Source organism: Bos taurus, chromosome 27 (assembly GCF_002263795.3).
Source record: "Bos taurus isolate L1 Dominette 01449 registration number 42190680 breed Hereford chromosome 27, ARS-UCD2.0, whole genome shotgun sequence".
Classification (NCBI taxonomy): Eukaryota; Metazoa; Chordata; class Mammalia; order Artiodactyla; family Bovidae; genus Bos; species Bos taurus.
Window position 1 is genome coordinate 1,413,747 of NC_037354.1, and position 22,343 is coordinate 1,436,089.

The 22,343-nt window shown below is 57.1% G+C and overlaps 1 protein-coding gene across 5 annotated transcripts; it reads left to right on the top strand.

Moving 5' to 3' along the window:
- The first annotated feature begins 406 nt into the window (after window positions 1–406).
- On the top strand, window positions 407–21,643 carry KBTBD11 (kelch repeat and BTB domain containing 11). Of its 5 annotated transcripts, XM_059882318.1 has the most exons (4): window positions 407–510; window positions 7,273–9,776; window positions 10,684–11,006; window positions 14,694–21,643. In XM_059882318.1, the coding sequence occupies exon 4, from the start codon at window positions 15,439–15,441 to the stop codon at window positions 17,362–17,364; it is 1,926 nt and encodes a 641-aa protein (XP_059738301.1). In that variant the 5' UTR covers window positions 407–510; window positions 7,273–9,776; window positions 10,684–11,006; window positions 14,694–15,438; the 3' UTR covers window positions 17,365–21,643. The 5 variants fall into 5 exon arrangements, with proteins under 5 accessions (XP_059738301.1, XP_024842115.1, XP_005225972.1 ...); XM_024986347.2 differs by lacking the exon at window positions 7,273–9,776; XM_005225915.5 differs by lacking the exons at window positions 7,273–9,776; window positions 10,684–11,006.
- The last annotated feature ends 700 nt before the right edge of the window (window positions 21,644–22,343 follow it).

Below are 22,343 nucleotides of genomic sequence, written 5' to 3' on the forward strand. Positions count from 1 at the left end.
CCTTTTTACTCCGAAGTCTGTACGGATGTAGGCAGTTTTTTAACCACTAAATGTTTCAACAACGCATCGTCCCTAATTTTCCAAAAACTTAAACTCTAAATTCCATTATTTTATTTTATATATATTATTTTTTCTGGGGGGATGGGGGGACTAGGACACAAAAGAGCCTGGTCTTTGGCGGGCATTGCGCCAGCGGGAACCTGTTTCTCGCTCGCTGGTGGCGGAGCTGTTGGATTCAAACTCAGTATATACGCAGTGCGAGGGGTCCGGGCCGCAGCCCGCGCCTCCCGCGCCTCCCGCGCCTCCAGCCGGCTGGCCGCGGGCCCTCCCAGCCCTGGAAAGGGTTAAGCGAGCGGCGAGGGCTCGGGGCGGGCGGCCGGGGGCCGGGACGCGCCGGCGCGCTCCCGAGCACGCGCTCCCGGCCACGGGCTGCGGCCGCTCTCCCGCCCGCGTCCCCGCCTCGGCGCGCTTCTCAGATCCGCCAGCGCCTGGCGAGGCCTCCAGGACGCGGTGAGTGCCGGGCCCCGCCGCCGCGGCGGCCGAGACCGCGCTGCCCGGGCCGGGAGCGCGGGGGGCACTCGCTGGGAGGACTGGAAAGACGGGCCCCGGAAAGACCCGCGGACTCCCGCGGGCGCTCGCGCAGGTGCGCGGGAGGCAGCCCGCCCGCCCCCGGCGTTCTTACAGGTGCGCGGGAGAGGCCGGCGCGCGCGCGTCGGGGACCCCGGCGAGGGCTCCGCACCCCCGGCGCGGGCAGGCGCCGAGTGGAGGGCGCGGAGAGGACCTACGAGGTAGGGGTGGGCCCCGAGGGGCAGGCAGCGGCTAGACGGCCCAGGAGGCGGAGGGTAATTGGGCCCGGGGTCCGAGAGTGGGCACTGCCCGGGACAGGGGTGGCCGCCCGGGCGGAGATGGTGGGCAGCGCGGGGAGACGGCCCGGTGGGGTGTGGGGTCCCGCCCGGCTCCGGGGCGCCTAGTGGAGCGGGCGGCACGGAGACTCTCCGGGCGCTGCAGCCGGAAGCGGGGGGCGACTAGCCCCTGCTCCGTGCCCGTGGCGACCGCCTCCGAGGACACAGCCCCAGGGGTGCCGTGGTCTCCGTCGTTCCCGCCGCGGATCGCGCTTCGGCGAGCGCAGCCTAGCCAGAGCCATCTCGGGGGCGGAGCGGCCTGAACCGGCGGGGAGGAGCCAGGCCCGCGCCCCGCGCCCCGCGCCCCAGGCCGGACGCTCCTTGGGGAGGCGGTCCCGGTCCAGTGGCCACGTTTGCGGCCAGCGGGGCCGGCCACTTCCCGCTCCCAAAGAGTGCCTTGGCCTGTGCTCAGCGCCGCGCGGGCCTGGCTCGCGGGCGGCCATGGCCGGGCCGCGCTGCCTCCGGAGCATCCGTCTCTGGGCGCCACAGGAAGCGGGTGGGAGGGCCCTCCCAGACCTGGGACCGCGGGGGGGAGGGACGTGCCGGAGTGTGTGCGGAGGCTCCTTGCCGGTTCGCCCCCATCACCTCCTCTGACTGCCCTGCGGACCCCCGGGGCCCTCTGCGACCCCCCGGGGACCCCCTCCTTGTGCAGCCGGCATTGCTGGGGGCTCGCGGGGTGCTGGGGTGGTGCACAGCGAGCGCTTTCTTTTCTCGGAGTCTTTGCCCCACTGACCGACCAGACGGGCCACCAGCGGTGCTTGTCGCTTGGGTTGGAACGTGCCTGACATCACGATGGCCGGGGGCGGGGCGCGAGAAGAAACCGCATTTCAATAAAGACAGCGTGTGGCCGGCTGGAGGGGAGGTTAAATGCATTTCCAAGGAAAGCCTCCCGCCGGCTCCCCCAACCCCATTCATGCGGGGGGACCCCAGCCTCCCGGTCAGGGCCGGCAGGGTCCGCCACTCTGGCGTGGTTGCTCCTGTAGCCTTAAGTAAATATAAAAAAATTTCCACCAATTCTTAGGTTCCTACAAAACCACATCTTCTATCTCCACCCACCCCCACATCTATTCTAAGGGCAAGGAAAAGAACAAATCAATGTAATAAGTTTTATTTCTGCTCCAAGTACTGAAGGCGCCTTGCAGGCAGATTTTAAATCCCTGTGCAGCCCCTCAGTGGGGGTGGGGTGGGTGGCGAGTTCACTCTTCCCAGCCTGTGATCAGGCCGCCTCCCTCCTTTTCGCATCAACCATCAGGTACTCAGCTTCCAATTAGGACTCTTAATGGACCGCCAGTGTTCCCCTGGCTTCTTACCCTGAGCTAATGGTGCCCTATTATTAAGAGTCCTCCATGCCTACCCGGGAAATGCAGAAGGGAGCACTCCATCCCTCAGATTTGCCCAGGGACAGTCCCCTGAATGCACTGTAACTGGAGGTTCCAGCTCTCCCTTTGGGGCCTAACAAAGCAAATGTTTAAAGAAATAAAGTCTTTCCACCTTTTAATGTCAATTGCACAGGATACTGCTGATGATATAATTTTAGAACACAATGAAAAGAGTTCAGAGATTTTGCTTACAGGCCATAAGGCCCTCTTGGGTTTGGGAAGAGGGGAGAAGACAGTGAAGTGTCCGTGGTTCATCAGGATGAGCTGTTGGGGCAGCTTGGCTTTGTGCGGTCCCCTGTGGTCCCAGTGTCTGGGTGTTCCTGGGGCGGGACCGTGCCGGCTGCTGGCTCCAGCGCTGAGAGAACAGAGGGTCTGGGAATGCGGCGAGGCCGTCCCTTCATCCCCGAGCATCTTCCTGGCAGCCCCATCGCTCCGTTTCTGCATGCGCTCACACAAGCTGCCACGCTGGCACCGGGGAAGCACGAGGCCTCCTTTTAGCTCCAAGTCCACTCTCGTCCCTGAGCTGAAACCAGGCGGCGCTCCATGCTGTGGGGCCTCCATCTGGGATCCTGTTTCAGTTTTTTTCTAAATACCAGCAGCATAAATTGTCTGTAATCACAGCTCTGCGGTGAATCTGGAACTACTTAGGCAGCTGTAATGCCCCTCAGCCTCCCTAGTTGGGGGCGCGGTGAACCCAGGAGGATGGCTACGGGGCCACCCCAGAGGTGCCCGCGGGGCTGTCGGGGTGCAGACCAGAACCCGCCCTGTCCCGGCGCGTCCTCCCCTGGTGGCCCTTGGTGGATCTGTTCTGGGGAGTTCAGGGATCACTGTCTCCACTGGGGCCTTGACTCGGGTTTCTCTCTTGGAATTATTGTAATTACTCTAAAATGACAGTGTTGGCACCCGCAGCTCTTTGTGAAATAGTTCACAATGAGCACTGGCTTTTGGGGTAAACCAAGATTTTCCAGGAGTTTGCCTTTGGCCAGCAAGCCAGTTCCTGCTAGAAAGAATATTAAAATAAACAGCACTTTGGAAATGAAGCTGCTGCAAGTCTTATACAATATCTGATGGATTAAAAACCAATTTCTTCCTTTCACAAACATCTATCGAGTGTCTGTCCCACCCAGGTCAGGCTCAGTTCTAGGTGCTGGGAATACAACGGCATTTAAAACTGACACAGCCTTCGCTTCCCCCAAACTGTCTCCCTGCAGCTTAGGTTCTGATACGGTGAAAGTGATGTTAATTCGTGTGTGGTAACAAGCAGGCAGGCAGTGTCTCTGAAGGAAAGGAACAAACCCCTATGAAAGCACCTGACGCAGGGATTGTGAGTTGGGCTCTGAAGGATGAAGCCCAGCAATGGAGGACGGTAGGGGACACCCCGCGGAGACAGCGGTCAGAGACGCTGGCGCGTCGGAGGAGGAAGGCAGGCCAACAGGCACCCCGGCCGTGTCAGAGATTTGTGACTTAATACACGTTTATCCCTCATTAACTGTGGCATTTCCTCTGTAAATTGACAGAGCTTTACACACTAGGCCTTGATGGAGCAGGACGTGGATTAACTTTGGAGAGCTGAGACTGCGTGGCTCACAGAGCGAGACCGTCCGGGGGGGAGGACATGGCCGAGCGTGGCGTTAGCAGGGGTCCCTGTGCTGGGGGGGGTGCCCTCAGCGCTGGCCCTGAGAACCCTTTGTCGCGGGGCCACAGTGCAGACGTGGAGTTGCTGCCTCTGTCCGAGCCAGGGTCGCCTCCTGCTCCCATTGCGGGCACCCCCCCTGGCCCCCATGACCGGTTCCTCAGATAGCCGTCAGAATGGTCACTGAAAGGCATGAGCCTTGTTCCGAGGCTGGGTGGCCAGTAGTTTCCCATGGGCTGCAGTCCACAGCACAGATAACAGGAAGCTCACTCCAGCCGGCGGGGTCGTCTGATGGCCAACCCACAAACTTAGTGGCTGCTGCAGACTGAGTACCTGTGTGTTCCCCAAATTCACATGCTGCGCCTAACCCCCAGATGATGGTATTAGGAAGTGGGGGGCTTTGGGAGGTGATGAGGTTGTGAGGGTGCAGCCCCCATGATGGGGTAAGTACCCTGATGACAGAGACCCCGTGGAGACCCCAGCTCTTCCTCCAGCTGAGGACACAGAAGACGCCGTCTATGAACCAGGGAGCAGGTCTCAGACACTGTGAAGAGTAGTCAGCTTTCCTCCAATCTGCTGGTCTAAATATTAGTCTCAACTAAAAATACCTTCACAGAAATACCTTCTAGACTGGCATTTGAGCAAACACCTGGGTGCCGTGGCCCAGCCAGGCTGACGCATCGCCACTGTCCTGTTCAGACAGGAAGAGCGACACGCAGCGGCCGCTCTGTGGGCAGCCCTGCAGGGCCATCGGACACAAGCGGGCTCAGTTCCAGCTCCGGGAGTGATTCTCAGATGCTCCTGCCTTCTTGATCCTTCAAGTCCTCCTCCCTTTTTCATAAAAAGTGCCTGGTGCTTGCAGCTGAGTGATTTTCTCAGCCTGCCTCCTGGTTTCTTTGAGCTGATTTGGCCCATTGACTCCAAGCTGGCAGAATCTCTTCCTGTGCAATTATCTTAAAAACGTTGTGGGCTTTCTATGGATCTGCTGGGATTGAAGCCATTAGACAGAGGTGTCATCCACAAATCCACTCAGTCCTTTCTCCACCTTGGACTCCCTGCAAGGCCGCTGTGAAAAGCATCCTTAAAATTCCTAGAAGCCTTGTGTTGTTTACCACAAGACCCTTCCAGGGCCTCTGCCTGGTGCCCCTCAGATACCAGGAGGTCTTAAAAGAGATCTGATTGTGCTGCCTAGACTGATCTTGGCTCTGAAGCCCCGTCTGAATTCGACAGTCTTGGAGGCGCTGGGAAGGAGAAGAGCTTCGTCTGTGAACCCAGTAAGCCTGCTTCCTCTTTGTTTCCTCCAAATTGCACTTGAAAACGGAACCCTTCCTTCTCCAGCTCCCCTCTTCTCTCAAGTCACAGAGACAGCGCTCAGCAGGGCCCCCCCGGCCCCCCCGGAAGTCTTCTCCGGCATCATCCGGCCGACTGGAGCACCCTCCGTCTCTGGCATCGTGGGGCCGCGGTGCTGCTGAGCCCTGCCGTCCAGGAGCCCCGCTCGTCTGTCCTCGGAGCCCTGATGTGTCTGCCCACTGCCTGCCCCACTGGCTCTATAACTGACCACTCCAGACCTGCCAGCTCAGAACAGCAGGGCTGCCATGCCCTTCGACTTACAGGCTGGGCAATCTGGTGGGGAAGCTCGATGGATGCCCTTAAGGCCACCCACATCTGCTGCCAGCTGGGGCGCCTGGCAGCACTGTCTCTGTGGGCTCCAGCTGGGTCCCCAGAGGCTCTGGATTTCTCACAGGTCAGCACCGGGCCCCAAGTGTCGGTCCTAAGAGCGGAAGCTGTGTGATTGCCATTTTCAGCACAGCCTCCATCACCACAGTGACCAGCATTTAGGATCTGGGGGCCGGAGCATACCCGTGGGGGGGCCGCCGTCACCCGGGGGATGACCGCCCCTCCTCTCTCATCTCGTCCACGTGGCCGGGCTGCACTGAGGGGCCCCAGGGACCATGAGCCGCGTCCTGCGCCATCCTGCCGCGCCCCCTCCAGCTCCTTCTGCCAGCCGGCGGGGCTGAGCTCCCAGGCCCGAGCTGCCCGCCCTGCGGTGCCTGAGTGCAGCCCTCCGCCCGCCCTCCTGCGGCCCGGCTCCCTAGCCCTTGAGGTCCGTGTCCCGCGGAGGCTGGGTGTCCCGGTCCGAGTGCAGGGGCCTCGTGTGTGAAGAAGGTTCAGCCTCGCTGGCCCTTTGGTCTCCGAGGGCGGGGCCGTGCGGGGCAGGGCTGCCCGGCAGAGGTCCAAGGAGAGCACGGCCAGCCGACCCCGCGGGAGGCCTGGGAGAGGGGCCCACCCCCGGGTGCACGGCCGTGGCCTGGGAGAGAGGCCCACCCCCGGGTGCACGGCCGTGGCCTGGGAGAGAGGCCCACCCCCGGGTGCACGGCCGTGGCCTGGGAGAGGGGCCCACCCCCGGGTGCACGGCCGTGGCCTGGGAGAGGGGCCCACCCCCGGGTGCACGGCCGTGGCCTGGGAGAGGCCCCACCCCCGGGTGCACGGCCGTGGCCTGGGAGAGAGGGCCCACCCCCGGGTGCACGGCCGTGGCCTGCGCCCTTGGCGCGGTGGAGCCCATGCCTGCCCGGTGAGGGCCCGCTGTGCGAGGGGCTTCCGGGGTCGGCTGCGCTGGGACTGGGCCTGCAGATGCCCCCACCCAGCCGGGCTGTGAAGCATCAGCTGCCCCGTGCACGGGATGTGGCCACCTCCTTGTGGACTTCCAGACCCCAGAAGACGGCAGGAAGGGGCCGTGTGTGTGTGTGTGTGTGTGTGGGCGTGTCACACCCTCCCCAGTCACTACTGCCTGACCTCCTGTGGTGTCTGCCCCAGTGGGAGTGCTGTTTCCCAAAATAGCTTCTTCCTGAGACTGAAGTGATCCCCTCACCCTGACCCCACCACAGCCCGGACTCCACACCCACATGTGGGGGAAATCCGGTGGAAACCAGTATGTTGGCAGCCTTCACCTATAAACTCTGTTTAGGCAGATGTTGGGCTTCCCAGGTGGCTCAGTGGTAAAGAATCTGCCTGCGATGCAGCAGACGCGGGTTCGATCCCTGGGTTGGGAAGATCCCTTGGAGGAGGACATGGCAGCCTACCCCTGGAGAATCCCATGGACAGAGGAGCCTGGAGGGCCACAGTCCATGGGGTCAGAAAGGGTGGGACATGACTGAGCAACTAACACACTGACTTTAAAAGAGTTTGCAAAGACAGCAGGTTAATAATATATTGGGCTGGCCAAAATGTTTGGGTTTTTCCATATAATGTAACAAAAACCTTAGCCAATTTTTTGGCCAGCCCAATAGTTTCCTTGGATTGAGTCTCAAGATCATTTAAATATTTCGTTTTTGCATCCACTTATTCCTGGCTGTCTCAGGACTGTCCTGATGGGAGAGGCCTCTTTGACGCTCACATGGAGGAATTCCCACTGACAGAACGTGTCTGGATTTCTGCTTCCGAAGCCAGGTGTCAACAGTGAGAGACGAGCTGGCATTTCATCTGCCTCCGCATCCCGTCCGCCACCCTCGTTGCTTAGATGACAGAGATCACATGTTGAATTTGGATGAATTCCTCCCTGTAAGCTCTCCACCAGGTTCCTTGTCTCCTGACAGCCAAACAAAAGGCAGTGCTGCTCTGCAGCGGTTTCCAGGCAAGACTCAGGCCCTTTCCCAGGACCTGCTAAGCCGGAGGGGGCGGGCCTAGGTCAAGAGCATCGCTTCTGGGGACCGGCAGGATACCTGAGGACATAGGTCGGGGTGGGGCTCTATTGTTACGTCTTAACCACAGCAAAGCAGGAGAGAGGTCAGAGACAGGGCTTCCTAGCTTGTGATCCATTCATGCCAACAGCGATAAGTGCGCGAGTGCGATTAGTAGGCGAGGGAGCTGGGCTCCAACTTGCCAGTAATGGTGTGTGATCTTGGACAAGTCTCTCTGTATAAAACCAAGAAAATTATAAAGTGTGAGTTTTTATTTAACTTCCCCACATTTCAGTTTGACCTTGACTTTACTCACATACTCGTAGCACTAAGAATATGGCAACTTAGGAGTCTTGTTACCTAGTGAGTGACTTCGTTATGTTTCAGACTGTGTGGCTTCCACGAGAGTCAGTCGCAGTCCAGATTGATTATTTAATTGATGAATACTGATACACATATGGGATAACATTTTTAAGTTGTAAGTTATAATCAAACGCCATTAACAATGTGATTAAAATACCCATGGTATCCCAGTGAGCTTTAATACACGTTATCATCTTGCCGTTTACACTTCAAATCCTTAGGAAACCAGGTGTTAATACAGCAGGTAGACAACACCCCCCCCACCCCCACCCCCCACCAAGCCCGTCCCTTTCACACTTCCATGAGTGATACAGAGTTTTTGTTTTCATGTTTAAATGTATGTAAATAGTATTACGGCGCTTCCCAGGTGGCTCAGTGGTAAGGAATCCACCTGCCAATGCGGGAGACACAGGAGACGGGTTCAGTCCCTGGGTCAGGAAGATCCCCTGGGAGAGGAAATGGCAACCCACTCCAGTATTCTTGCCTGGAGAATCCCAGGGACAGAGGAGCCTGGCGGGGTGCAGTCCATGGGCTTCCACAGAGTCAGATACGACTGAGCACAAGCATAAGCAGAAAATCGGATTATACGGCATCTTTCTGCAAATGGCAAACCTTCAAAAATTCAAAATTATGTGTTTGGAATTTATTCACACCGATACATGTAGGTTTAGTTCATCCATTTTAATGTGTGTGGCCCTTTTGGCAGTGATGGAAAATCAGTCTGAAAGAAGTTTAATCAATCTTTTTGTACAAAAGGACACAAAGCTCTCTTTCTGAAACAGGAGATGGATTGCGTGGCTGCCCTGTCACCTCCCTCCACTTCTTCGAAGCCATCAGAGGATTCCTGTTGTCATTCGGACGTGAGGGTGGGGCCTGGCCCTGCTCACCCTGGGGCTCCTGGCCGCGCCAGGCTCTCCAGTTTCTGAACTGGTCAAGCTTGTTTCCAACCCAAGGAGTCTGTTCTCGCTTCCCCTGGCCCTGTGTCTGGCTCCCTCCTGCTCTCAGGAATCTTCCCCGATGCCAGTAGAAACCAGGTCCATCAGGCCTCTCACACCCTTGTTTATGTGGTTTGTAATTCACTAGAGTTCGTATAATGATGGCTTAGGCTTGTTTTCTCCCTAGACTGGGAGCTCCGTGGGGGCCGAGGTCAAGTTTTTTTGGTTCCTGCTCCCATCTAGGACCCAGGGCACTTCCTGAAACATTGTGGGTGTTCAGCTATATCCACTCAGTATGTGAACCAAGTAAGTGACAGAATACTATTAATTATTTATCACCGCTGATGGGACTTTAACAGATTGAAGATCTGGGGGGAAGTGTGAATTTGTTCAGCCCAGGCAAGTCTCTCACTTCTGACACCAGCTTTCCATCCCTGGTGGAGAGCTCACCTCTGATTTCAGAGGATGCCCAAGACAGCCTTATCTTACTCAACTGTTGCTCAAAACTGGGTCTCATGGCGACAGGTTTCCTGGTGGGACTGTGGCCCATGCACCTCCTTCCAGCCCCGGTGGTTCCTTGTGGGATCGCAGTGTTCGCAGTCCGTGTCTGCCTAGGTCAACACCTCCCAAACCCGAGCCGCAAACAGAGGCACGTGCTTCTCTTGCAGCGAGTTCTGGGCTTGTTCCCTGGAGGTGCATCTGGAAATCAAAGGTGTTGTTTGTGCTCATATAACTTGGGAGTCCTCCACGTGATGAGTGCACACGTTTATCTCCACCTGTTCTCCTTTCAGTCCCTCGGGGTGTGTGACTCCGCGGAGCACAGGACCGTGTTGTAACGGCACCCAGTTTGGCCCTGTCTGTGATGTCACGTTTGGTGGTGACTGAAGGTACAGGCTCCCTTGAGCCCGCAGCAGCAATGCCTCCGAGTGCCCCCGCTCTAGTGTGCTGACTTCAGGAGTGAGAGTTCATGTCCTGCCAAGGGCTGTCTCTTGAGTCACGACGCTCTGACACCGTGTGTGTCTCTCAGATTAAAAACAAAGACTGGCGATCTGACGAGGGAGGCGGAATGGTGAAGCTCTCCTACAGATCTTCATGACCTGGTTGTCCTGTTGGATTAACATACATCTCATCCCTTCACCCTGGGCATCATCTTACCCAGATGGCTCATTACTGGCAACAGCCAAGGGCACAGAGACGCTTCCCTGATTTTGGCTCTCTGACCCGCGGGGCTTTTCTCCCACATAAACCGAGGCAGTGCTGCTGCAGCAGGAGGACCGTGGGCCATGCCTTTGACAGCACTCTGAGGGGGCAGGGCACAGGGTCTGTACGCACAGGCACACCTGTGTGGGGTGTGCACGCACACACAGCCTTGTGGGGCTCACCAAGGTGTGGGGTCTGCATGCACAGGCACACCTGTGTGGGGTGTGCATGCACACACAGCCTCGCGGGGCTCACCAAGGCGTGGGGTCTGCACGCACAGGCACACCTGTGTGGGGTGTGCACGCACACACAGCCTCGCGGGGCTCACCAGGGCGTGGGGTCTGCATGAACAGGCACATGTGCGTGGGGTATGCATGCACACACAACCTCGCGGGGCTCACCAGGGCACGGCGGCAGTTCTGCGCTCGCCCCACAGGTGGAGAGGCCTTTCTGGCCCAGGATGAGGGTCAAGCTCGGGGCAGACCTGGGAGCAGACAGCTCAATGCCTTGTTTTCCAGCCTAAGGAGTTTGGACTTTGCGAACAGCTATTACGTAAAGGCTTTTCTTGACATTCTCTGATTTTACTTCCTCCAGTGCAGCTGTGCCAGAGAGTCAGCCGGCTGTTATTCCCCTAAATCACACCCACACAGACAGCCCCAGCGGGCCCGTTCCTGCCAGACCTGCCCGCGTCTCCATCTGCTTCCCTCTCAGGGCTGGGACAGCCCCCTCCACCAGCATCCTGCCCCCCAGCTGCGCTGGGCAGCGGACCAGACCCACCAGCGTTTTGTAGGCGTCCCTCAGCCCACCGCGCGGATGCGGCAAAGTCCCGGGCTTCACCTTCAAAACTGGAACAGACAGGAAGGACCTCCCTGGTGGCTCAGTGGTAAAGAATCTGCCCGCCAACGCAGGAGCCTCAGGTTTGTTTCCTAGTCCAGGAAGATCCCACGTGCCTAGGAGCAACTGTGCTCCACAACTGCCGAGCCTGTGCTCGAGAGCGGGGGAACCGCTGCTACTGAAGACTGCAGGCCCGGGGGCTTGTGCCCCACAACAGGAGAAGCCATCGCCACAGCTAGAGAGCAGTCCCCGTGCACTGCAACCAGAGGACGCTGGCACCCTGCAATGGAGACCCAGCACAGCCAAAATACATAATAAAATTAAAAAAAAACAAAACAAAACACTACTAGCAGCAGACAGAAGGACCCAGAGCATCGGGCGGGCGCTGGGTGGCATGGATGCTGGAGCCAGCCTGTGGGCCCCGTCTGGCTCAGCCACTTGCCGGGCGCAGGGCTAGTTAATTGTATGAAGTTGGTGAGACTGCTTCACATCTCATTTCCTCTGGTAAAACAGGGCTAAAAGCTACAGCCCCGCAGAAGGGTTCTTGCAAGGGTCACGTATGTAACACACACAGCAGCAGTGCCTGCAAGATAGACGAGACAGGCGTGAGCTGGGTCATGATCACTCCTGCACTGAGGTTGCCTTACAGTCTGGCGAGTCCTAGAAACGTCCTTCGTGAAAAGCAAATTAAAAATTACAGTGCTGAAGCCTGGCAGTGTAGACTCAGGTTAACGTCATCCCAGGATTCACTGGCTGCTCACTGTCTGAGTGGGGTCGCCCTGGTGTGTGGGGGTCAGTGGCGGGCAGGGCTCAGGGAGTGGTCCTGGGACCCTACTGTGACAAGCAGGTGGCTGGACACTCGGATCGGACACATGGTGGGCCTGACTCAGAGGACCCCCAGAAGGAATTGGCTACAACAACAGGCGCTGCAGGTGTTTAGATAAACTTCATAAGTCTGTTCACTAATGTTTTTTAAAAAATTGACTTTATTTGAAAGGGAGATTCTCTTTAGCAACCTATATCATGATAATGAAACAAACTTAATTTTAAATGATCTGATGTCCACATTAAGTGCATAAATAATGTCCACATTTGGAAATCATACACAATCTTTTTTTAAAAATTCATATTGAGAGAAAAATTCATAGGAAGAGACTAAAAACTTCTGCTTGGGTATTTACACTGTGGAGAAGAGGTGTATATCCTTCACAGGTAGTGCTACCTAAGTTATATTTAAAGCAGACATGTTCCTATTAAAATATTTTCTCACCAGTAGTCAGGAAGGATTCTGTTACTACCGCACACCCGAACCTCTGCTGACACATCCCTTCCCGTCAGTCACGACGATAGGCGGAGAGGCAGTTGTTCATCTAACAGCCCCCAGAAAGGTGCTTGGGGGAGAGGCCCTTCCTGTGCTACGGTCAGTGGGGAGTCTGGTGGTTTCCTTGCTGTCAGGGCCGGTGCCAGGCTCAGAATCCTCCCAGAGCCTCCGAGGGGGGACTCTGATTCCAGAGCCAAGTGCAACATGGGGAAAAGTCCCTTTGGAAATCCCGGACTTCCAATCAAAGAAACCTGACCTGAGCATCTTGGCAAACCCGCCAATGCCTGTTAAACACAGGACTGTTAAACACAAAATGGGCTGATTCCTTCCCATCCATTTAATGGGTCATTCTGGGGGAGAGGGTTTTGCTCTGAAAGTTGAGTTTCTTGAACATCATTTGGAAAAGGAAGTGGTCCTCTGCTTTCTCCTGGGGATGCTGACTATTTGTCCTTCATGGTGTGTGTGTGTCGGGGGGCGGGCAGGACCTGTCGACCTGCAGAACCTTCCTTCAGACAGTGGGCTGCACACGGGGAGCTGGCATGGACGGGCCTGCTGAGGCTGCTGACCGCCTAGATTGTGTCTGTTTCATCACGCAGCTCTTGCTTAGTGCGGCTATGACAAAATTTCTGCTTTGCCTGATTCTTTCAGGCTTTAAGTGGACTCTGAAGAGCTTTTAAAACACGAGAGTTCCGAACTCAGGCTTTTCAAGTGAGTCCCGTGCCCTGCCTTGGCTTTGAGTCTGTGATGCCTTCCAAGAGGAGAGCCCTCAGGGGTTGGGCCTGTGCACATTCTGATGAGAGTCAGGCCAGAGGAGTAACTAGGAAGTTCTGAAACTCTTTTCCTGGCTTAAAACTAGTTAGTTTTCTGAGGTCCAAGATTGGCCATACCATACAAAGAAAGTGTGAAAAGAAAGAAGCAAGTCAGAGAGCCAGTTCTCTGGTTCTACTTCAGGCATGGATGTGTATACATATATTTGGGTAAGATATGTAAGTATGTGTTACTTTTTATCTAACTTTCCCTGAATGACTCAGCTGACTAAGAAAACACCTCTGGCACTTTGGGAAAAAGCCAGAACTTTTGCTTATAAAATCTGCTGGTTTCCAGTTTGTCATCACATTCCGGTCACCGGGGGCCGGAGTTCATTTCCATCTCAGTGGACACAGCACCTCCCCAGCAGCTCCGCAGGCTGGTGAACAGCTGAGTAAACATGCAGCTCCCCCGTGACCCTCACGCCTGTGGTCAGAGTTTCAGCCCGTCCCCACGCTGCCTTTCCACACTGGACAGCGCCCTGCACGTGGGAATATGCCCCATGGGGTACTGGTAACAGTTTCTGGGCAATAGGGAGGGAGGGAGGTGAAGAGAGAGGAAGGGAGAGGGAACTGAACGTCTAGAATTTCCAACTCTGAGACACTTGTATTTCCTAACACGGCAGCAGGAAAGAGCCAGGTAAACGTGTTTATACACATACATACACTCAGCCCTGCACATTTATAGGGATCAGGTAACAGTATTAAGTACAATTAGCAGAGAATCAGAAGCAGCTGAGGGTAGGTGGTTAGGTGTCACTATATCTGGTCTAAGAAGTGAACACAGCCTGGAAAGATGGCGGGCCTGGCTGTGTGTATCTGGTGGATTTCTCTCGTCCACAGCCTCTTTGTAGGAAAACCAGAGCACAGCTGCCCCACCCCTTATGCCAAGACCCCCTTCCAGGCTGCTGAGTCTCAGTGAAGATTTGGCCAATTTAGGAAAGATAGTTTATTCTTCTGATTCATCTGCAGGTGCTCACCTCTGCCTTCCAAGGAGTTACGTGGGTTTTGTTTTCTGTTTCGTTTCGTCTTGGCTTTCTCTTTGGGGGCACGTGTGCTCTTTGGAGCGTCCTTTCTTGGAGGTTTTCGGAGGTGCAGTGCAGAGAAGGAGCAATTCAAACGGGTTTCAGGTTGGAGCCTCGGAGGCCAAGCCCACACCAGAGCCCTCGCTCAGCACCTTTCTTCAAATACTGGCTCTAACCGAATTTGAGATAGCTGACTGGATCAGGTTTCAGGAAAACTGTCCCACGGCAGAACTGAGGAGGTATCATAGGCTAACTATGCTTTCTCACTGAGAGTTCTTAATTTCACACATAACATCTCATTAGGTTGGAGTTCGGGAATGGTTGATACTGTCACTGATCCTCCAAACCAGCAGTTTTATGGTTCAACCCAATGAATTAATATTTAAGGCCCTTGGCTGAACTGGGTCCTTCCTTACAGGCCTCAAAAATCAGGGGAGGACAAGTCTTTTAATTCCTAAATAGTATTCACTGAAATCTCTCTCCAGCACTGAAAAGCCAAAATCCCCTTCCCACCAAATCTGAAGCCTACAGCTTGTGGGGTTGCTGGGGGCAGATGTTATCATGAAATCGCCTATGGAAAATGCAAACTCAAACATCCTCTCTTTCCCCTGTAAACAGGAACACGAAGAGCTGGTGACATGACATGGAAACACCTGATGTTCCGACAAAGGAAGTCGCAGAGGAAGGCCCCCGGTGGATGAGTGAGGAAGACGGGTCTAGTGTGTGCACTGACTTGTCCTAACGCCCACCTGGAGAGTGAATTACGCACCCCCGCCTGCCCCCAGGTGAACACCGCCGAGCCAGGCCCGCACTCAGCCCTAATGGCGAACGGGGGTCACACACGAGGAGAAAGCTCCCCGGGCGGCTGCCTGTAAAGCAGGACTGAAAGTCAGGGTTGGGAAGCGTGGACCGCAGCCCGGCGCCAAGCGCAGACGCGATGGGATGCGGACGGATGGACGGTGACTCGGGGAGACAGGGCGGGCCAGGTGCTTAGTACCCGACAGCTGGGCCCGCAGAGCGGGACCCGTGCCCAGAGCGGCGGCAGCGGCTGCCCGACCGTTCCGTCCGCCCGCGCGGAGCCCCGACTACACAGACCCGGGCAGACGGCCGCCCGCCCGCGGGGACCGCGCTGGGGTCACAAGTTCAGCCGGGAGCGGGAGCGCGCTCCCGCAGACACACCCCTTTCTCGGGATAGCGGGCGGGCGGGTGCGAGCCGAGCGGCGCAAGAGCGAAAGCCGCTGTGGACACAAGGGAGGTCTGATCGCACACCCGGAGCCCGGAGGAGCCATCGACCTTGGGCAGCCCGAGTCCGGGCGGAGTGATGCGGAGCTGCTGAGGGGGACAGCTGCCCGAGCGAGCGCGCATGGAGAACCCGGTGGTCCCCTGCGTCCTCTACCCGGGCGACGGGGCGTGCGGCCAGGCCGGAGGCCGGGGCGGCGCTCCCGAGGCTCCGGGAGAGGGCAGCCTGCAGCCGCCGGACGCGGCCGAGGGGGAGGGCGCGGCGTCCCCGGCGCAGACACCCTGCAGCCTCAGCGCGTCCCTGTGCTTCAGCTCCGGGGACGACTCCCCGCCGCAGTCTCGCGCCTCCTCCGCGGCGGAGGACGCAGCGGCCTCGCCGCCCTCGTGTTGCAGCGGCCGGCGGGTGGTGGAGAGGCAGTGGGGCGTCGGCAGCTCGGGCGCCGCGTCCCCGGAAGACTCCGCGTCCCCCGAGGAGCCCGCGTTCCCCGGGGAGCGCCCGCCGACCGAGGAACCCACATCCCCGGAGGAGCACGCGGACCCCGCGCCCGTGCCGCCCGGCGTCGGCCCAGAGCACGGAGAGCCCGACCTGCTCATCGAGGTCTCGGGCCGCCGGCTGCGGGCGCACAAGGCTGTGCTGGCGGCGCGCAGCGACTACTTCCGCGCGCGCGCGTCCCGGGACGTGCTGCGGGTGCAGGGCGTGGGCTGGGCGGCGCTGCGGCTGCTGCTGGCCTACGCGTATAGCGGGCGCATGGCGGGCGTGCGCCCAGACAACGTGGCCGACGTGGTGGCCGGCGCGCGCCGCCTGCAGCTACCCTGCGCCGCGCAGCGCGCCACCGACGCTGTGGCGCCGCAGCTGAGCCTGGCCAACTGCTTCGAGGTGCTGAGCGCGGCGAAGCGGCAGCGGCTGGCAGAGCTGCGCGAGGCCGCCTACCGCTTCATGAGCGATCACTACCTGGAGGTGCTGCGCGAGCCCGCCGTCTTCGGGCGCCTGTCTGGAGCCGAGCGCGACCTGCTGCTGCGCCGCCGCCTACGCGCCGGCCGCACCCGCCTGCTGGCTGCCGCTCTCGGGCCGGCCGGGGAGCGCGCGGGCAGCCGGCCACAGAGCCCGTCAGGGGACGCGGAGGGCCGCGGCGAGGCCGCCGTCTACTGTTTCCACGAGGCGGCTGGCGAGTGGCGCGAGCTGACACGGCTGCCAGAGGGCGCGCCGGCGCGGGGCTGCGGCCTCTGCGTGCTCTACAACTACCTCTTCGTGGCCGGAGGCGTGGGGCCCGCGGGCCCCGACGGCCGCGCCAGGCCCTCCGACCGGGTCTTCTGCTACAACCCGGCCACTGATCGCTGGAGCACTGTGCGGCCGCTGCGCCAGGCGCGCTCCCAGCTGCAACTGCTGGCCCTGGACGGCCACCTGTACGCCGTGGGCGGCGAGTGCCTGCTCAGCGTGGAGCGCTACGACCCGCGCGCCGACCGCTGGGCCGCCGTGGCCCCGCTGCCCCGGGGCGCCTTCGCCGTGGCCCATGAGGCCACCACGTGCAACGGCGAGATCTACGTGTCCGGGGGCTCACTTTTCTACCGCCTGCTCAAGTATGACCCGCGGCGTGACGAGTGGCAGGAGTGCCCGTGCAGCAGCAGCCGCGAGCGCTCGGCCGACATGGTGGCCCTGGACGGCTTCATCTACCGCTTCGACCTGTGTGGGGCCCGCGGCGACGCGCCGGCGGCCGTGCCGGCCGGGGGGGTCAGCGTGCTCCGCTACCACTGCCTGGCCAAGCAGTGGAGCCGCTGCGCCTCGCACCTGCGGCCCCCGGGTGCGCCCTCGGGCCTGCAGCCCTTCCGCTGCGCCGCGCTGGAGGGCACCATCTACTGCGTGAGCCGCGCGGGCACCTGGCGCTTCGTGCCGCCCGGGGAGGGCGAGCCTGGCGCCGGCGACGCGGGCCTCGAAGGCAGCTTTGAGCTCCAGTCGCTCCAAACCCCGGCGGACGCCCGGGGCCTGCTCTTCCCCTTCGTGCTCAACTTGCCGGAGGAGAAGCCGGACCGAGGGGAGGAGGGCGCTGTGTAGAATGAGCCAGGTGGTCACCCGGCGTGTCCCTCCGTGGCCCGAGACAGGGAATGCGCCGTGGGCCGAGGTCCCAACTGGGAACCCGGAAGGGCGCAAGGGGAGCGGAGGCCGGGGGAGAGGGTCGGGGGTGGGCGCTGCCCACGGGGATCACTTAGGAGGTAGTGCTTGTCACTACCGGGCCTGGCAAACCCTGTGCAACGCTGCCTTAAGGCCCCCTTTCTACTCTGCATTCCTTCTGCTTTGTTTTGCTTTGCTTAAGGGGGGGGTGGGGTGTCGATGGCTTAAGAAGCAGGATATGAGCAAATAACTTTGCAAATAAGATACAACATACCTGAGAAAGAAGGAAACAGAATCAGAGACTGCGCTTCCGGGTGCAGTGGGTGGGCCCTGTGTACCCCGGACGCTGTGGCTCGTCGGAGAGGCAGGCTTGAGTGCTGCGGGGTGCCAGCCCCCTTGTTAACTGCGTGCTGAGAAGGCCCTGGGAAACGCGGGGGGCTCCCAGACTGGAGTCCTAAATGAGGCCAGTGTGAACCATATTCCTGGAAACCCCTGAAAGAAGGTCGTGCTTTTTTTCAGCTTGGAGTTTAAAATCATAACCGATAAATCAAGCTCTTAAAGCTTTTCTAATTTAGTTTAAAAGTTCCTGCCCTATGTGTCAACTCCGAATGTAAGAAGTACTAAAGATGAAATCTTTGATTCCCAATAAGGTCTCCTGTCCAGTGAGCACGGGAGATCCCAGGGGCCCCGGACAGGGGCAAAGGTCCACACACCTGAGAGCAGGTCCCTCTCATCACCTAACTGAGGTGGGCTTAATACTTTCAATTTCAAGGATGCTCATCATTATGTTCAATGTGTAGCAATGATTGACTGTTACTCGGGCTTTAGATCTTTGGTGATTGTTGGCCAAAGAGCGTATCATCAGTAGGCGAGGCTGACAGCGGCCAGGTGCTCGCCTGCTTTGAAAGCAGGGCCGGGGTGCCCAGCCGCTGTGATATTTTATAGTGGGCTTGAAGAGAGTAGTATTCCCCCGGAAAGAGGACTAAAATCCTTTCTTTTTTTGAGAGTTCTAAAGAAAAACATACAGGCATAGTTTGAACCCACCAATTGTGATGTTTTAAATATTAATTCTGTAACTCTGAGGGAAATTCATTTTTACAACCATTATTCTAAGAAAGTGCGGCAGAGTGACAGTGAGCATGTAGACACGAGGGGGAGCATATGTTTATAAGGGAGTGTGGGGCTTTCCTGGTGGCTCTGCGGTAAAGAATCTGCCTGCCAATGTGGGAGACTCGGGTGAGGAAGATCCCCTGGAGAAGGAAATGGCAACCCACTCTAGTATTCTTGCCTGGGAAATCCCATGGACCGAGGAGCCTGAAGTCTATGGGGTTGCAAAAGAGTGGGACATGAATTAGCAAGTAAACAACAGTAACAATGTAGTTTAGCAAATGAACTACTTTTGTCTAATTGTGAGCTCCAAAATACCATTAATAAAACTAACATGAAATTTCACTACTGTAATAGGGCACAAGGATTAAAAGGCAGGGTTTACTATCTATTAAACATTTAAGGATAAAATGTATGTTCATAAAGAGAGGCCAACTGACTTGGATTCTGAATCCAATCCACTTTTTTTTTATGACAGGAAAAGTGCCCATTGAAGGTTACTGGCACAGAAGTCAATGAAGTCATGTGTAGCTTACTGTGATTTCCTCATGAATCAGTGATGGGAGGGAGCCTCCCTGTGCGATCTGTGGGTGTGCGGGGAATAGGTTATGCTTCCTAAAGAGGCAGTGGTCGTTAAAGTGGTCAGTTAAGCATGCTTAGAAATTCAGCATGACTCATGCATGTCCTGAGGACAGGGCTCTGCCGTCTTAGCTGGTGTGTTCTGGGAACTTGTGTGCCTGCCCGTGACCACTCCTGACACCACAGGATGTCTTGGCAACTCGGGTCAGCATCTTAGGAAAAACCAGGCTCCAGATTGCCTGACTTTGTAGGAGCAGACTGGAGACATGGCAGGAGAAGAAGAAGTGAGGTTCAAAAGAAACAAACTGTGCTTGTAAAGACACGAGCGTTTCACATGACAGTACATTTTTCTCCAGACTTGCATTACTTATGCTCAATTTTTATTTGAAATGGAACCGAGGTGATATTTTCATTCCTTCAGTATCAAACTCATGAGATATGATCACTGTGATTTTACTTGAGAAATCATTCCTAGGATGCTTACCATTGAAAAACACAGATCCTAAAGTGGGCTTCCAAAGTCAACTCTCCCCATTGGAGATGGGAGACATACTAGCTGTCAGACATGGACAGCCAGACGATGACACACCCCTCGGGAGTGTTTGGATACTATTTCATCCTTGAGTTGAATGAAGGGACGCTTGGCTGAGATGCAGCACCGCTTCCTGTGGGAGCTGGCCCTGAGCCCCAGGGAGTTGTCAAGACAAGATCCCGGAGGATGCCTAAGGAGGGTGGTGGGCTTAGAACCTTGTAGACCACGTTTCTCAAGGCAGTATCACCTAGAACAGGTGCCAGAGGACCTGTGTGCTGCGAAGACCAGTTCATTTTGTTTGGGGGCCAGTACCTGGGGTGTGGGGCCAGTTGGGCCGTGTGCCGAGTACACAAATGGAAAAGCCCCAGGCCCAGGATCCTTCTGTGCAGGAGGGCTGGGCGAGGGGCAGGCCTCCAGGGCTGACGTTCCAGGGCCGGGGCTTGTCCTATTGCTGAGCCTGTGTCCAGCTCTCTGTAGAGAACCAGTTGGTGTAAAAGGATCCCTGCTCTTCTATCGCTTGAATCAAATGAAGGCAGAGCATTTACAACATCTGTAATTCTCATGAAATTAAGAAACCCCCAAACACTGACATTTCCAGACATTTGAAAGAGCGGTGGGGCATTTTCAGGGGAAATGTAATTCGCAGAAGCTTAATCTTTCGGTTAGTTCACAGCAATGACTTTTGTGTTGTGAATCAAGGTTCGTTTGGAACCTGAAGGATTGGGGTGAAGTCATCTTCATTTCCTTTCTGTTTTTCCTGCTGGTTGGGGAGAGCCCTGGTGCCAGCGCCAGCGTGGACTCTGGCAGCTTTATGGGGCTGGCCTGGGACTGCAGTGACTTTATTTCTGCACCAGTTTATTTTCCTTTCAGAGAATGAATGCTGCAGAAATTCTTTGGCTACTTAGTGACAACAACTCCCGGTATCACTTTTGCTGCTGCTGCTGCTGCTAAGTCGCTTCAGTCGTGTCCAACTCTGTGCGACCCCATAGACGGCAGCCCACCCGGCTCCTCCGTCCCTGGGATTCTCCAGGCAAGAACACTGGAGTGGGTTGCCATTTCCTTCTCCAATGCATGAAAGTGAAAAGTGAAAGTGAAGTCGCTCAGTCGTGTCCGACTCTTAGTGACCCCATGGACTGTAGCCTACCAGGCTCCTCCATCCATGGGATTTTCCAGGCAAGAGTACTGGAGTGGGGTGCCATTGCCTTCTCCAATCACTTTTGCTACAGATACTTAAAATAAATCACCTGGTCCATTTTTGTTACTTTCTGGTGTCAATTTAGTAATTCTGGTAGCCACTGTTCAATTTTTTTGGTCTCTTGGGTAACTCCCTCTGAAATGTTTTGAAATGAAATGTGTTTTTAAGTCTTTGCCTTTTCCTGAAGTTAAGGTGGTTTCAGGATATTATCTGTTGTGACACCTTCCTGGGTCGAAATGTAAACAAAAGTGCTCTTTTGCATTCTGTCTTATTGTAGATGATTTCCTAGCTTACAAAATGATTTATTTTTGGTGTCTTTAAAAAAAATAAGTGTTCTCCTTTTCCCCTTTCCTCTGCGACATCATTATTCACGGGAAGATAACAGGAACTAAGGATGGGAAGGGGTCGTGTTCTGGTTGCATCTGAGTGTGCATCAGAGCCACGTTCTGTTTGCTTCCCCGCATCCTGGAGGGCACCACGAGGCTCCGGCTCCTAGTGTGGGAACTGGCATGGGTGAGGGCCTCCTACCTGCTTGGTGAACTGGTGTGAAATGAAACAAAAGACCAGATTTGTCCTCCTGCGAGACGCCAGCTCCTCTGAGGCTTTTGACAGCGCTAAGCAGTGCCGTGATGTTGCTGGGTCTTGAAGACAAACAGCCGTCTTGAAGACACAGCTTTGCCCAGCTGATGCTGTACCGATCAGCGCTCATGTTTCGAGTCCTGAGTGCCAACTCCGTAAAACCCTGTCCATCTGCCTGTTTATGCCGAGATGAAATAAATCACTGGGGTTGCTAGTGCTCCTGCAGTCTGCGAGGCTGTCCTTGTGTCTTCTCTCCGGAGCAGAGCCTTGGTGGAGGGCCTCTCTGGGAATGAGCTGGGAGATTCCGGCCTGACCTGCGAGGGGTGGGGGCGGGGGGCGAGCCCTCTGTGAATGAGGCGTGTGGAGTGTGGAGGGGCTTCCAGCGACCAGATCCAGGCATGGGGTCTCTTCATACTCCTCAGGCACCTGTGGGCGCCTCTGCCACCCTCCCCACCGCAGGCCTTCCAGCTCACTGCTCCCGGGGGGCAGCGTCTATGCCGGGACATTGCCCGTGGGCCACGGGCGGACCCAGGGCGGGCCGGGGGGCTCATCACACTCATGGCCCCGACAGGGGTCGGCACACATCTGGACAGGGATGCAGTGTGAGGGGAGCGCTTTACTGGGGTTCCCGTGGGAGGGGCAGGTAGGGGTGAACAGCAGGGCACTGGGTGCTCTGAGCAGTCTCAGGGGCTGTCGGGGGTCCCTGGGGTGCCAGGCAGGGGGAATGAGTGAGGTGGGCTGGGGAGGCTGGTTTGAGGGTGACTGAGGCTGGGAGTGTTGGGGGCCAATGGCCGTGGGGCTGGGGGCGGCCTGGGTGGGGGCTGTGGGGCTGGGGTGTGGATGAGAGATGGGCAGGGGCCTCGGTGGGTGGAGAGGAAGCCTGCGCCCTGGAGGGAGGCCCTCCCAGGTCAAAACCTCCCGAGAAAGCAA